Below are 13,238 nucleotides of genomic sequence, written 5' to 3'. Positions count from 1 at the left end.
CTGGATCATTCGGTGATCAGAGAGTCTTGGCGTTTGCAGCCCAACGATAGAACCATTGTATAAAGATGCGAGAAGTGGGCAGCGGCTTCGTCAACACCTTTTGCTCGAAGGAATCCCATCTCCCCTCCTATCCAATTGACCTACATTACATCGTTTGATTGAGTGTATTTAACCCACCCCATATCCCATCAAATCACATCACATATCCCACCATGGCGTGGACGAAGCTGGTCCTAGCGTTCGCGGCCCTAAGCGCCTCCTCGGGTCTCATAGCGTCAGCTATTCCCGTAAGTGTTCCCTGTCGGGGAGAATGTTGCAAAACCGTTTCTCTAACGCCACCCCTTTCCCCCAGCTCAACGACCTAGCCCGCCGCGCCCCGCAAAACCCCGACGGTCCCCCGATCGGCCTCATCTCCCCGAACCTCACCAAAAAGCACCCCACAACCACCCTCCCCATCTTCAGCGACGCCCCCGCCATCAACACATTCACCCGCCTCCCCATCTTCGAGACCGGCGGCACGGGGATCGAGATCCCGACGACGACCGCGGATTACCAGAGTCCGCCGTTGATTCCGACCGATTTGCCGCCGGTTGATGGGGTGGTTACTACGACGGCGGATTACGAGAGTCCGCCGCTGATTCCGACGGATCTGCCACCGGCTGATGGGGTGGTCACTACGACGACGGATTACGAGAGTCCGCCGCTGATTCCGACTGATTTGCCACCGGCTGATGGCGTGGTTACCACTACGGCGGATTATGAGAGTCCGCCGTTGATTCCGACGGACCTGCCGTCGGTCGATGGTGAACAGAAGAAGAAGAAGAAATGTAAGAAGCATCACCGTCATCACCACCACCGCCATCACCACCACCATCATCGGGATGGGAAGAAGAAGGGCGGGGAGGACGACCCTACTAGTATTGATGAACCGACGTCGACGGAAGATGTGCCGGTGGAGACGGTTGTGCCGACTCCTACTGAGGATACCCCTACAGATGTTCCCACGGATGTTCCTACCGATGTGCCCACTGAAGAACCCACCGCCGCACCCACACCCACCGACGGCGCCCCCTTGCCCATCGAGACCATCCCCGGCGACACCCTCTTCCCAGCGTTTAGGACGTTTACGTTCGAGCAGACGCAGCCGACCGTGTCGGTGTGAGACATGTCACTGACTTCAGATATACAAGTCTCAACGCAACCCATTCATACGATGTGATATATCCCACGAACTACTGTCTCACCACACCAGACTCCTTTTCTGTACATGTCTTTCTTTCTCCTATAAACCCAAATCTGTATATCCCTCTTTCTGTATCTGTCTTCTCCTCTTCATGACTGTGTCTCTCTTCTCCTTGTCGCATGAATGTATGTACTGTATATATGGCTGTAGGCGTCCAAACTTCTCTTCCTCTCTCATTTTGGAAAGGTGAACCCGCTTCAAGGATGACTTGGGTCTACCATCTAGATCTCCTCAGGGAGAGAACAGCCACTACATGCTGACGGCATCTACGGGGCGCAGGAGCACTACAGCATCCGAAACTCGCAGGCTGTGATCCGTCTCTAATGCACTTCCTCGACACCCCGGAAGGTACCGCACCCCTCCCCCCGAACATGCGCCGGGAGTCAGCGCATGGCTTCAGTGACTCAACGAGACGGGTTCCGGAGGGATTCCTCTCGTTGGGAGGTGCTCTGTGACGGAGGTCACCGGCCAAATGGAGTTGGAAGGGGAAGAAATCATAGTGCACTTTCAAAGTTGGGACGCTTGTGAAAACATTGGCTGGGAGTCAGCTGTGGATCTAGTGACTCGGCGACTCAGCTAGACGGGCTCTGAGGGAATCTTCTCGCTGGGACGTGCTTTGTGACGGAGGTTGCCGGCCATCGGGAGCTGAAGGCCGTTCGATGTCTGGGATTGTTGGAGGGGCATTTGGACACATCATTGGCCGCTTCGTTACCCCTATATGTATAGATCTGAGAAACCTGCTCAAGGGTTGATGCCGTGACGCATGATGAAGGTACATATGTCTGAATAATAATACGGCCGCCATAGTGCTTTCCTCAGACTAATCTGGTGCGGTGGTTGATGTGGATTTGCAGCAAACCTGTTGGCTGTTCTGTTGGTGGTCTTGCAAGCATGGAGTACCTCTGAACGGCCGGAACTCAACGATGTTCTACAAGCCCATTGCTCCCACGATTCTCTTCTTGGCTCGATAAATGGTGAAACGACGATGAAGCGGAAGACGGTTATGATTGTATATACGTTCATGAACAAAAAGGTGCGAAAGCACGAGCGCCACGTCGGATCCAGCCCAGGCCCGGTCCCGCCGGCGCGAAAAGCAAAGATAGATACTACGCCGCAACGATCCCAAAAGTATATTACTACGGTAAAAGCGGGATTCCAATGCAAACCCTCTTTCCCCCTCCCTCCCCGACCAAAAAAATAAAAATAACATAAAGGTGTGTGGAAATAAAGAGCGTCAAAATGCCCTGATCAGAGGGCGAAAGCTTGCGGATGGGTATGTCGAACGAGTACGGGGTAGGCGGGAAACAGCAGGTGGGGGTATGCCGCCAATCGGGAAGCGTGAATGTATGCTTGACATGACATCGCTGATCAAAGTGAACTCTTGACATGAGATCGTGGCGGGGGTAGAGCGGGGATCGGAAATTGGAGGATAATGTCTCCATCGTTGCAAGTTCAGCTTTTCCGGGGTAGGGATTCGACCAACGCGGCTCGATACCCGGCGAAAGTCGCTGACGATTCATGTACCGCATCGCGTTGTAAGGGTGGGAGGGCAGGTATCCGGTGGCGGAACGTCCGATCATTTGGCTGTTGCGGGCCGCTGGTGTTCGGGTCTAAGTGATCCAGACCGTGCGACGGGTATATGTGTCCAGTTCAACCTGCCGTCCTCCCCGTGTCCTCTTGGGCACAATCCCTTCTCCCCTTCCTCCCATCCGGGCGATCCCCTCGTCCTCGAACGCACTTCCGCTCGCATCGTTCCTCGTCGCCTCGCCGACAGACAGACAGCCTCAATCTACCTCCGCTCCCTCGCCACCACCTCCCTCCTCCTCCCAAGACTCCCCACCGACGGCGGCGGATTCAAGCACGGCCCGTTACGCGGACACTGCGTGTGATTATGAAAGCAGTAGTACGCATGTTCCAACTGTGCCGGTGCTGGTCGATCCTCAAGATCAAGATCCAACTTCTTCAACGCCTTGATGAGCGCGCCGGGCGGACGATGCGGTTTGTCGGTGTGTTTTTTGGTGCGAGGGGGTGGAGTGCCGCCCCAGAGGGTTTGATCCTCGATGGCATGGATTTTGGCTTTGGCTTGGACTTCTTTTTGCTGTTGTTGATGGGTGCGGGGCGCTGGTGTTGATGGGTGGGATGGGGAGGGTGTCGGTGTGGGTGGTGGGTGCGTCGGTGTGCGTGTGGAAGACGGTAATGATGTAGGCGATGGGAGAAGATCCTCTGTACAGACCGGGAGGGCACAATGGCGAGGTAGAGACCTGTATGGCGGGGGCGGCTCGTCAGATGGCAGGTCCACTTTTTCGTTGAACAGGGATGAGGAGCGGGGAGGCGGGAGTGGCGCCCAGAGGGTTTGGTCGACGAGGTATTGAACGTCGATGCCTTTGCGGCAGGACGCTGACGAAGTAGGGGCCGGAGCTGGAGCGGGGGATGCGGGTGGGGACATGGGTGCGATTGAGCTTGTTCGTGAGGGCGGATCGGGGGCGATGGAGCTCGTTCTTGACGGTGGCGAGGGGTCCGAAGGACAGGGGGAGGGGCAGGGCGAGTCGGCCATTGTATGTATGTATGCAGACTCACTTTCGGTTAAGGTGGGAGAGGTCTTGACCGCTCTAAAGTAAGCAAAGGGGGGTGGCAAGCAGGATCAGGCTTTGCCGTCGTCAGGTTTCAGTGATAAAGGTACACTGCCGATATCCATCTCTCGTTTTACAACTCTGACCACTTGCACATCACCCTGCGAATCAGTGCGGGAACAGTGAGCGGGGAAGGCGAAGACGACGGCGGTGCATAAGAGCGCCGTCAGTCATCCTGGTTACCTCTCCTTCATCACAGTTCAAGGAGGTGCACTGGTGACGACTGTACAGCACCGGATATTGGGCTGTGCTAGGGCCGGCCGCCGGCTGACGGTAGTAGTAGGCGATGGTTTGGGCGGGTGTAGGTCATAGAGGTTATGGTATCTGCGACTGCGATGTGTCTTGAACGGCCTTCCGGGAGGTCAAGTTGAATCATTGCGGAGATCGAAGTGGAGGTCTGAGTTGTACAACATGACGGGTGAGAGGCTCGCCGGCTGTAACCGTGGTTGAGGTGTACACAACATCCCCAAAAGTCTATCAGCCTACGGGCGTCGGGCAGCACAGTAGAGTTGCACGTCCTTTTCGGCGCTGGCAAAAGAGCCTCGGGGATCAGCAGTGCCACTGACCGATACGGCGGGGCTCTGGCATGCGGAGAAGTTATACTACACTGATGGAGTGCTCGGAGAGGCCTCGCTGGTGAGGCTCGCACAAAGACATAAGATCCTGACCGACTCTGATCAGTGACGTCTCTGACTCTCAGCTGGAGGCTGCAGCATGCTAGTGTTGAAGACGCTTGCGCCAGCGTTTTTCCATGTGCGGATCCTACGATAAGCGTCGGTCAAGATCGATGAAATCAGTTCTTCATGAAGTCCCGACAACTTAAAGATCCTACACGTAGAGACTCCGACGTAATAAAGCTGGCATGTGTAGCCGCACGTTTTCGTAACACCCGTGGGATTATTAGGTGGCATTTCGGCGCAGTGTATATACATGTACACCTTGACGCCTACACCGACGCCAGGTGTGCGGGCGAGGCGAGTGATAATTTGAGAACGGCTATATGTAGTGCTGAACCTTCTTCCTCTTGCTCTTGCTCTCCCCAGACAGCACTGCTTAACGTCGACTGCTCTCCCTGCTTCGTATGTAGAATGCAATAGCCTGGATGGCTTCGAACACCCATCACTGATGAAGGGCTTAGCTGACTTAAATGCAGGGGGGGGGGGGAGAACTCATATCTACTCTTCACGTGAACCGAATATAACTCTCAAAAACACACCGAAAGTCACCAAATCCTTCATGGTCCAGTGGTTAGGATCCGTCGCTCTCACCGACGTGGCCCGGGTTCGATTCCCGGTGGGGGAAATACCTTTTGGTTTGGAACAATGAGGGGTCCATTTTGTCGGGATGTGGGTTGTTTGTGTCCATTTCTCGAGTCTCGGCCAGAATTTCGGGGACGGGTTCATCACCCATCACCGACGCTTCATCAGAGTTGTCTCTGGGGGCTCTCGAAAGAAAAATGCGTTGTCTTTTGGCCCAATCGTGCATAACTCACATTCTGTGCAGCTACAATCAGATGCATGGGTGCAGATGAGAACACTTATCGGTGAAGTTCAAGACCGGTTGATGAGCGCAGAAGAACGGCCATCGCTCTCCGTTCGGCCTTCTACATCGTTCTCTCCCGCCGATGTACCGTCCAGGCCACCGTCGCAGTGACCACATCAAACTCAGCGCTCGATTTCATTCTTCACACTCCTCGCCCAAAATGAAAAATTCTTCGATTAAATAGTGGTGGCATACAAACGCTCTAACCCCCATGATGTACCCGGCGGGATGTCGCAAAAAGATGGGAAAAAAATCACTGGATATGCCTTCATACAAACCCGCAGCTGTACAGACTGCGACGCGGGTGCGATGGATGATGCCGCGGCCATGTCGGCGGTGAATCCGGTGAGCAGGATTTGAAAGTTGAGCACAATGTGGACCGGCCAGTCTCAGCAACATTCTGAAGAGGGACGGGGATCAGTCGTTGGCGCCGTCCCTTTTTGCAAGATCACAGCCGATTGCCGCGCTACAACATAATGCAGCACCCTCACTCTGAAACATACCATGATCATGTCCGTCACAGCATCCATCCAAACAACATCCGTCCGCCGCCATACAGCAGCATATAGCCGGGATCAGCCCTCCTAAACACACCACCACATCGCCCATCCAATTCCCTAAAAACGCGGTCCTTATGTAAGGATCCCGTCCGACCCACTGCAAACCTCCCCCAAAACCACGGCTTACCCGAAGTCATCCCATCACGCGGCTTAGGCTCCTTTTCCGTGTCTCTCTGCTCCGCAAACGCACTCGTCGTCGTGATTTGCGAAGGGACGGCGGGCGACCAATTCGGCTGGGTCTCTCGCTGCGGTTGTTGCGAGACGACGGGTTGGGTGCTCGGGGAGGCTCCCAATAGCGCCTTGACTTGCGTCCCCGCGGGAGCTGCTTGTGGGGTGGGGTAAGGCGTGTAGGCTGGGTGGGGTTCGTCGTGATCCCCTTCTGTGACTGTGTATGCTGGTGGTTGCTTGGACATTTTGCTGCTGTGTGAGCGTTGGTCTTTCACTCTTGGTGTTGGTTTTCGAGGCTTCTGCTTTCTGCTCCTCCCTTCTGCTGAGCGTCTGCTGATGTCGTTCAAAAAAAACGAGGAAGGGAAAGTTTCGATCCACGACGGCTTCCTTTATACGGCCCGAATTCGGAGAGGCATTCGCATGATTCGATCATGGCTTCGAATAGATTTGCAAAGTTCGATCAGGGTTTACGGCGTCACGTATTTGCAAGCCCTGCGTGTTTTATGAACTGTCGTTGACCGACTTGGGAGTTCTTGTGGCCGAGGGTGTTGCCAAACTCGGCTGAAGGAAGACGCCTCCCGCAGTCCCGCAATCCTTCCCGTTCGCAGATGATAAGAATGCAGGACAACTCTGCATCACATCTCACAGTAATCAAGCTACCTCTCCAATCTCGACTGAGAAGCGCAGGAAAACCTACTGAAGGAGGCTCCATCTCTAAAATCGGCGTGCTCGGAGGGAGGCTTAACATTGCCGTGAATTCTGAGGAATTTCCATGAACGAGAGCAATTCGACAGCGCGCTCTCTATGCCGTCAGTCAGCCACTGTCAAAAGCCACGTATGTCCAACAGAATGATTGGCAATTACAGAAGTCGTAAGTAGCATGGTGAGGAATGCGTTTGCCAAGGTGTGATTGCTATGAGTGCTGCTATGGCATGACAAAAGGAAGAAAAAAACCAAACATGCACACGAAGAAAAAGGATCGCAAAGAATGTATCTACGCGGCCAAACTACGCCGTATTAGAATCCTACTACCCCACGCTTAAAGGTTGTTGAACACCCCAACAGCAACGCCGCCATTCCCCGCCGCGATTGCGTCCGCGTTGGAGAGCAGGTGCTGCTTGAGGCCTGCGGGGTCCTTCGGGACCGTGGTGCTTGGGCTTGAGAGGAAGACGGCGACTGTTCCTGAGACTGTGAAAGGGGAGGTGTGAATGGCGCTGAATGGTAGGGGAGGAAGAAGGAGTGGCGGGATAGGAGGAGGTCGTTACCGTAAGGTGCGGCCATGGATGTGCCTGACATGAGGAGGGTCCCGTTGTTTGTTGCTGTGAAGTGTTATTTGTGAATCTAATCTAGTCCTTCTCAGAGGCAGCACGGAATTCTGTCTGTTCATCCCTTACATCCATCGACACTAAGAATATTCACCCCCTGCACCACCAAAAACACATTAGCGCACATCCACTCCCACGCACCGAGACCCATCAATCCTGAACTCACCGGCCCCAACAAACTAACACAAGCCCCATAATTACTAAACGGCGGCACCGCATCCGTATCATCCACTGCGCCCACGGAAATGATAGCCGTCTGTGGGGCGATGACGGCGGGCGAGTACCCGCAGGCGTCTTCGCCCGAGTTTCCTGTGGCGCTGATAACGTGGATACCCAGGGTTATGAGGCCCGTGCATGCTTGATTGAGGGCTTGCGAGACCGCGCCTTGGATTGAGAGACTGGGGGGGGGGGGGATGCGTTTAATGTGTGTGTATGGAAAGTCAAAGTGATATGGTATCGCGAACACTCATCACGAAAACCCAACATACTTGACAACCGAAGGTCTTCCCGTTCCCGGCGCCGTCCGTGCAACCCACTGTAGCCCATCAATCAGTTCACTGAACGGGCCCGCGCCATTCCCGTCCAGCGCTTTGACAGCAATCAGTTTCACGGCTTTGGCGGCCCCGTACGTTTTGCCGCCTGCGATGCCTGCTACGTGGCTTCCGTGACCTGGAAATGACGCACGCACAACACAACACAATCAGATGAAAGATGAAACGGAAGAAGTGTATGAAGAGACAAATCAATCTTCGTACCATTATCATCATAATCCGGCGCCCCATCCGTGCGCACCGTGACGCCCCACACAGCTCGGCCTTCGAATTCCGTGTGGTTGATGTTGATTCCGCTGTCGACAAAACTGAAGTGAGGGCAGGCGCAAAGCACGAGGCGCGAAGATATGTGCATACGTACGTATCGACGACGTAAATGTCGACGCCGTCACCTGCGGTGTCAAGGTAGGTGTACTCATTGTTCAATGGGAGGGTTTTCTGGTCGATGCGGTCGAGGCCCTGTGCAGAAGCGAGAGAGAAGGAGAAGTGTTGAAGGATGGCAAGGGAGCGCATCGAGAGCCCGCCTCTCCTGGAGCACATCCGGAGACCCCTTGAGGTACGTACCCAGGGCGGATTCTCCTGCGTCGCCACCGCATTCACTGCGCCATGGTAATCCACCTCCACATGCATCACGGCCTGATGCCACGGCGCCATTTCCACCCCTCCCTCCCCAACTCGATCATTCCCCTCATGTGCCCCACTGGCACTCTCAGCCGCCGCCGTCCAAAACTCAACACATCTGGGCTCATCTTTGAATTCCAAGCTGTACCCGCGGAAATTGCCAATGTGCCAGGCGTGCCGGACGGTTACGCCGGGGGTGTTGGTGTTTTCGTCGCCTTCACTGCTGTAACTGCCGGCGTTGTTCCAGTTCCACCGGTTTCCGACGACGCGGAACAGATCGCTGAAATGCTCGTCATGTGACGGCGCTGTTTCGGTGAGCGTCACCAGGAACCGGCGTGGGTAGGTCGGTCGCTTTCCTCGCTCTGCATCGGTGGTGGAGCGTATGCATTCGTTGGCTGCCAGTCTCGCGGCAATTGCGACTTGATTCTGATCGTGATTCTCGTCGGCATTTTGGGTGGAAGGAGATGTTGGTGCGGCATTGTCATGCGCGATCGGGTTGGTAGAATACCGCAAACGAGGGTGGATGGCTGGGATGGTGGAGAGCAGTAGGCCGCAGGTGCAGAGGATAACGAGGCCAAAGAAGGCGTGGAGTATTAGGGCAGTTTTGGTGAATGTTAAGCGGGGCATCGCTGCCGTACGGCGATGGTGCCGGCTTCCTCGTCTGGCGGCGATGTGGGTTTGCTTTGCTTTTCCGTATCGGTGCCCTTACGGCGCCAGCTCGTTTCTGTCTTGGAATGACAACAGCACAGAGCAGAAGAGGGGACACTGAAAAGCTCCAATCTTGTGTGTCCTAAGATGCCCTGTTCCCACCTCCGTTCTTGACATTGACCCAGCAGGCAACGCCTCATGTTGCCATCTGCATATATGTCTGCGTACTGGCATCCTTTCTTCTCCTCTCCACTCTGTAATGCATGACTACGTCCCTTCACCCGTCGGAGCTCCACAGGGCAGCTTCATATGTCATTGTATTATGGGGAGCTCTCATGTGGGGTATAGGGTTGGTCCCAGGGTTGTTAGCATCAGCGCTTTGTGTATTCGTCCGCATAGGGCCCACGATCGATGCGAAATCGTAATTGAAGCTACATGTGAGGAATCCTTTGTTCTCGCTCTGTGCGGGATCCCATAATTAGGAGTCTCCACGCAAGAAATCGGGTCAAGCGGAGCTAGGCCGAGCCAGAATTATTTCTCGAGTTGCCGTTTTTTCGCCGGCGTTGATGAAGGCTCAGTGCCGACACGCCTAACTCTCCACATCTCACGTTCATGAGACTGCGAAGGCTGCGAATCCAATTCCTTGGATATCAGACCAAGGAAAGCGACTCCGTGCGGGGACGAGGAAATCCGTGTGGAGGTATTGACAGTGCGCGGATTGACAGTTTATGCTTTGCACAATTGACTGGAGCTCAACTTGCTCCCAATATTAGACCAAAGTCAGATGAACATGGATATGGAGAGCCATCCGGGTCATGTTCATCTGACTTTTCCTCACCTCCGAATACTAGAACTTATGACGTGGAGGCATATGCTCTTGGGCGAAAAGCAGTTCATGTACCCCGACAACGAAGATCGACGTGCTGTCCGACGCCTGGTACACGAATGCACAAGGAAGGCACACCAAATCAAGGCTACGAAGGCTTGACCGCTCATGAGATTCTGGCCGCACATGAAGGAGCCATTGTTCCTCATGGACATTCGATACTCAGTGCACAGCTGTCCTTGGATATTCGTTGGCGAAGACACTGCTTGAAGATTTGAAGGAAGGCCGAGACGGCACAGAAACAGGGGTCATGATCGGTTCACAGATAGGGCATTCACAAAGCTGTCAAACATCTCAAATACATGCACATTACGATCAAAACCGTACTCCATCTCACCAAGTGAGCAGCTCATGGAAAGGAACATGATATGTCGATAGATTCTAAGTGCGACCGCTGTGCAATGCTCCCCGAATGAGCAGCTTCAATAATGTCCGTGGATTCATTCAGAAAGCCCGATTTGGCCGACCATCTGGACACAGCACGATCTTCGCTTAGAGGAAACGCACAGATGATCCACAAAGAGCCTCGAACAACTCCACAATGGACGACAACTAACAAATCATATTTCCGTACGTCGCAACAGAATAGCCAACACTTTTGAAATCTTTGAAGCAGAGGTCCTTCCAATCACTTCACTTTACTTGCCCTCTCCGTCGTCGACCCCATCAGTCGATGCATTGATGCAGTCAACAGAGACGAGATATACCAGACTTTAGCAGCAGAAAGCTCATTTTGCGTACGTAATGTGAACATACCCTCGGGATATCCACCTTTCAGTGCGGAGAAGTCCATTGAGGTTGCTTGTTCCATGATCGCCTGCGACAATCCCAAATGCCAGTGTTGATGCATGTGAATACAGACAGATATATGCAGACGCAACGTGCTCGCACGCCAACCCCCTTACCGTAAGCCTCCGAATCGGCATAGTAACAAGCACGGACGTCGCCGCGGCCAACGTCAACATCGCGACCGCAACGCCCAACGAAGTAGCAAGTAGCCACCACCCCCTTCCGACTCGCCACAATCGGGCCCATCACATCCCCCTCCGGGATCGCCACCAGGGCATACCAATCCAGTAAATGATCAGCCCGCAGCGCGCGGAGCTCGAACCACACTTTGCCGTTGGGCGTGTCGAAGGTTTGGGAGACGGAGGAGGGGACGGACTGCCAGGTTTTGTATTGCTGTTTGATGGCTGAGGCGGGGATCTGGATTAGGGGAAGCGGGTGCTGTGTGGCTTGGTAGGCGGAACGGGTGGCGGGGTTGTAGAGGTGGTCCCCGATAACGTGGTCCACCTGCGATACGTGGACCTCGACAAGGTCCATCCTTCTATCCGATTCGCCGTCGGCCAGCGGAAGTTCGAGCTCGTGCCGGGACAGGATAGGACCTTGGAGATTGAAGAACATGGAGCACGGAAACCCGTCACCAACAGCGCCGAATGGATCACTTCCTGGGGAAACGTCTCCCAAGTCTACGGCCACGCGTACCCCTCCATCTACCCCGACCTCTTCCTCTACCAACAGAAGCTCGTCAAAATGGTCGAAACATACGGCATCCAACGGTGGGGATTGGTCTACCTAAGACAAGATGCGGCAAAAGTACTGGGAAGACCACCCTGGCACCCCCCTTAGCAAGGACATCCCGGTCCCTCGAGCAATACTTGTACTCGCCTGTCGCTGCTCACCGCGCCATTCTTTCTCACCCTCAACAACGAGGGCAGTCTACAACTCGACACCAATCCCAGTAACAGATGGTGCGGCGCGTACCAGAACGGCGAATGCACGTACAACCCCCTGCAAATTCCGACACGTCTGCCTTCGTGTGCATTCCAGCGATGGCCTCACCTGTCGCCACCGTCTCATCCGCGCCATTGTAGGCCAACACCGCCACGGGGATCGTGATCGACGCCGCTACGAGCAGACTTGTCACTGCAGAGGTGAATGCATGGTGTCAACGAGCAGACAGAGCAGAGAAAGGAACTGAAGAAACTCAATGTTTACATAGCAAGAGGACAGCCAGCGGAATACGGAACTTCGGTTCCCGCGAGGTGAGGAGAGGCTTGGCGCCGTCTTCGATATCCGTCTGCTTGACGGTGTCAGCCATTCTTACGACCCTTGTCGGTACGCATACTGGGTGTTCGGTGCAGCGTTGAAAGGGACCGGGTGTAATGTGAATGAATGCAAGGGTTCATGTTTACCCCGGGGAATCGCGGAATTTCGAATGAGTAAGAATTCGACAGCGCGTAATCTATTGTTTTCGTTGATTTTGACAGTCTGGCCCTGGGACGATGAATGCAAAACTGGACGACACCCCGTGGTCTCGAACGAAAAACCTATTGCTTTCGGTGTGGTTCATTGTTTCAAAATGGCATCTGGTGGTATCTCGGTGATTCTTGTGCATGCATGTAGTTATCTGCAAGGATGGTGGCGGGAATCTTCCAGTTCAAGGACAGACGCCGACACAGTGTGGGAGCACGGCAAACGACTTGTGACTAGGTGCGGCGGACCGGCTCCTAACACCGTCCTGTGGGAGGACCCGTATCATCGTCTCGGCTAACTCGAATAGCTTAGGCGTTGACATTCATAAGCTCACATAGCAAGATGGTCGCGGAAGCTCCGGTGCTTATTATTCCTTCTTGAGCACACTCCGTCCAATGCGTTCTGGGCGAAGCGCGTACTCCTCTGGTTATATGAGCCATGAGGCAGAGGTTGGACTCTTAGCCCCGAAGGATATCATTTGCACGACCTGTTGTCGACAGGGTACAACAAACGGACTCGGCTATGATGTTCCGGCGGTCTGAACGAGGTCCTGCTGATCCGAGCGAGCTTAGAATGTGGCTTTGCGGCCCGAAGCCCTAGAGATCCTGTTGGCTGAAAGTCGTCATACGCTGGTTGGCCAACAGTGCGCGTAAGATGAGACTGTCTGCGCTCGGGAGACACATCCCAGCATTTGATCGAGGGGCATATCTGGGATGATCTCTACGGCCCAACGCCGGCTGACTCGTCGGCACTATGGTCGGGCGGGTCTTCGGCAGCAGCCGCGTTTCCGGGCCTCGTCCCATCAATA

General features: G+C 54.5%; 4 protein-coding genes and 1 non-coding gene across 5 annotated transcripts; 2 read left to right on the top strand and 3 right to left on the bottom strand.

The window, feature by feature from the left end:
• Window positions 1-212: 212 nt before the first annotated feature.
• EV422DRAFT_509671 (uncharacterized protein) lies at window positions 213-1,162 on the top strand (the record flags this gene model as incomplete). Its single annotated transcript, XM_053068866.1, has 2 exons — window positions 213-287; window positions 353-1,162. The coding sequence occupies 2 exons, from the start codon at window positions 213-215 to the stop codon at window positions 1,160-1,162; spliced, it is 885 nt and encodes a 294-aa protein (XP_052921599.1).
• Window positions 1,163-3,032: 1,870 nt separating this feature from the next.
• On the bottom strand, window positions 3,033-3,797 carry EV422DRAFT_509670 (uncharacterized protein; the record flags this gene model as incomplete). The annotated part of the gene is made up of 1 exon (XM_053068865.1): window positions 3,033-3,797. The coding sequence occupies one exon, from the start codon at window positions 3,795-3,797 to the stop codon at window positions 3,033-3,035; it is 765 nt and encodes a 254-aa protein (XP_052921598.1).
• A 1,306-nt stretch (window positions 3,798-5,103) lies between these two features.
• Window positions 5,104-5,175, top strand: EV422DRAFT_t141. Its single transcript has one exon. It is a non-coding gene; the product is annotated as a tRNA-Glu (tRNA).
• Window positions 5,176-7,524: 2,349 nt separating this feature from the next.
• EV422DRAFT_591458 (peptidase S8/S53 domain-containing protein) lies at window positions 7,525-8,649 on the bottom strand (the record flags this gene model as incomplete). The annotated part of the gene is made up of 6 exons (XM_053073536.1): window positions 7,525-7,565; window positions 7,635-7,866; window positions 7,957-8,137; window positions 8,224-8,315; window positions 8,381-8,478; window positions 8,584-8,649. 6 exons carry the CDS (start codon window positions 8,647-8,649, stop codon window positions 7,527-7,529), a joined length of 708 nt encoding a protein of 235 aa, XP_052921597.1.
• A 1,958-nt stretch (window positions 8,650-10,607) lies between these two features.
• On the bottom strand, window positions 10,608-11,668 carry EV422DRAFT_281319 (uncharacterized protein). The gene is made up of 2 exons (XM_053065961.1): window positions 11,080-11,668; window positions 10,608-10,991 (listed from the first exon to the last, which is right to left on the bottom strand). The coding sequence occupies exons 1-2, from the start codon at window positions 11,576-11,578 to the stop codon at window positions 10,903-10,905; spliced, it is 588 nt and encodes a 195-aa protein (XP_052921596.1). The 5' UTR covers window positions 11,579-11,668; the 3' UTR covers window positions 10,608-10,902.
• Between the last annotated feature and the right edge of the window lie 1,570 nt (window positions 11,669-13,238).

This window comes from Fimicolochytrium jonesii (genome assembly GCF_025526975.1).
Source record: "Fimicolochytrium jonesii strain JEL569 chromosome Unknown EV422scaffold_35, whole genome shotgun sequence".
Classification (NCBI taxonomy): Eukaryota; Fungi; Chytridiomycota; class Chytridiomycetes; order Spizellomycetales; family Powellomycetaceae; genus Fimicolochytrium; species Fimicolochytrium jonesii.
Note: the sequence above shows the minus strand (reverse complement) of the source record. Positions and strands in the feature narration are given on the sequence as shown.

Bases quoted from the DNA above. Each gene is read 5' to 3' on its own strand.
- EV422DRAFT_281319 (XM_053065961.1), bottom strand. From the start codon at position 11,578: ATGTTCTTCAATCTCCAAGGTCCTATCCTGTCCCGGCACGAGCTCGAA. The intron at 10,992-11,079 runs GTAAGGGGGTTG...GGATTGTCGCAG, and splicing joins TGCCGATTCGGAGGCTTACG to GCGATCATGGAACAAGCAAC.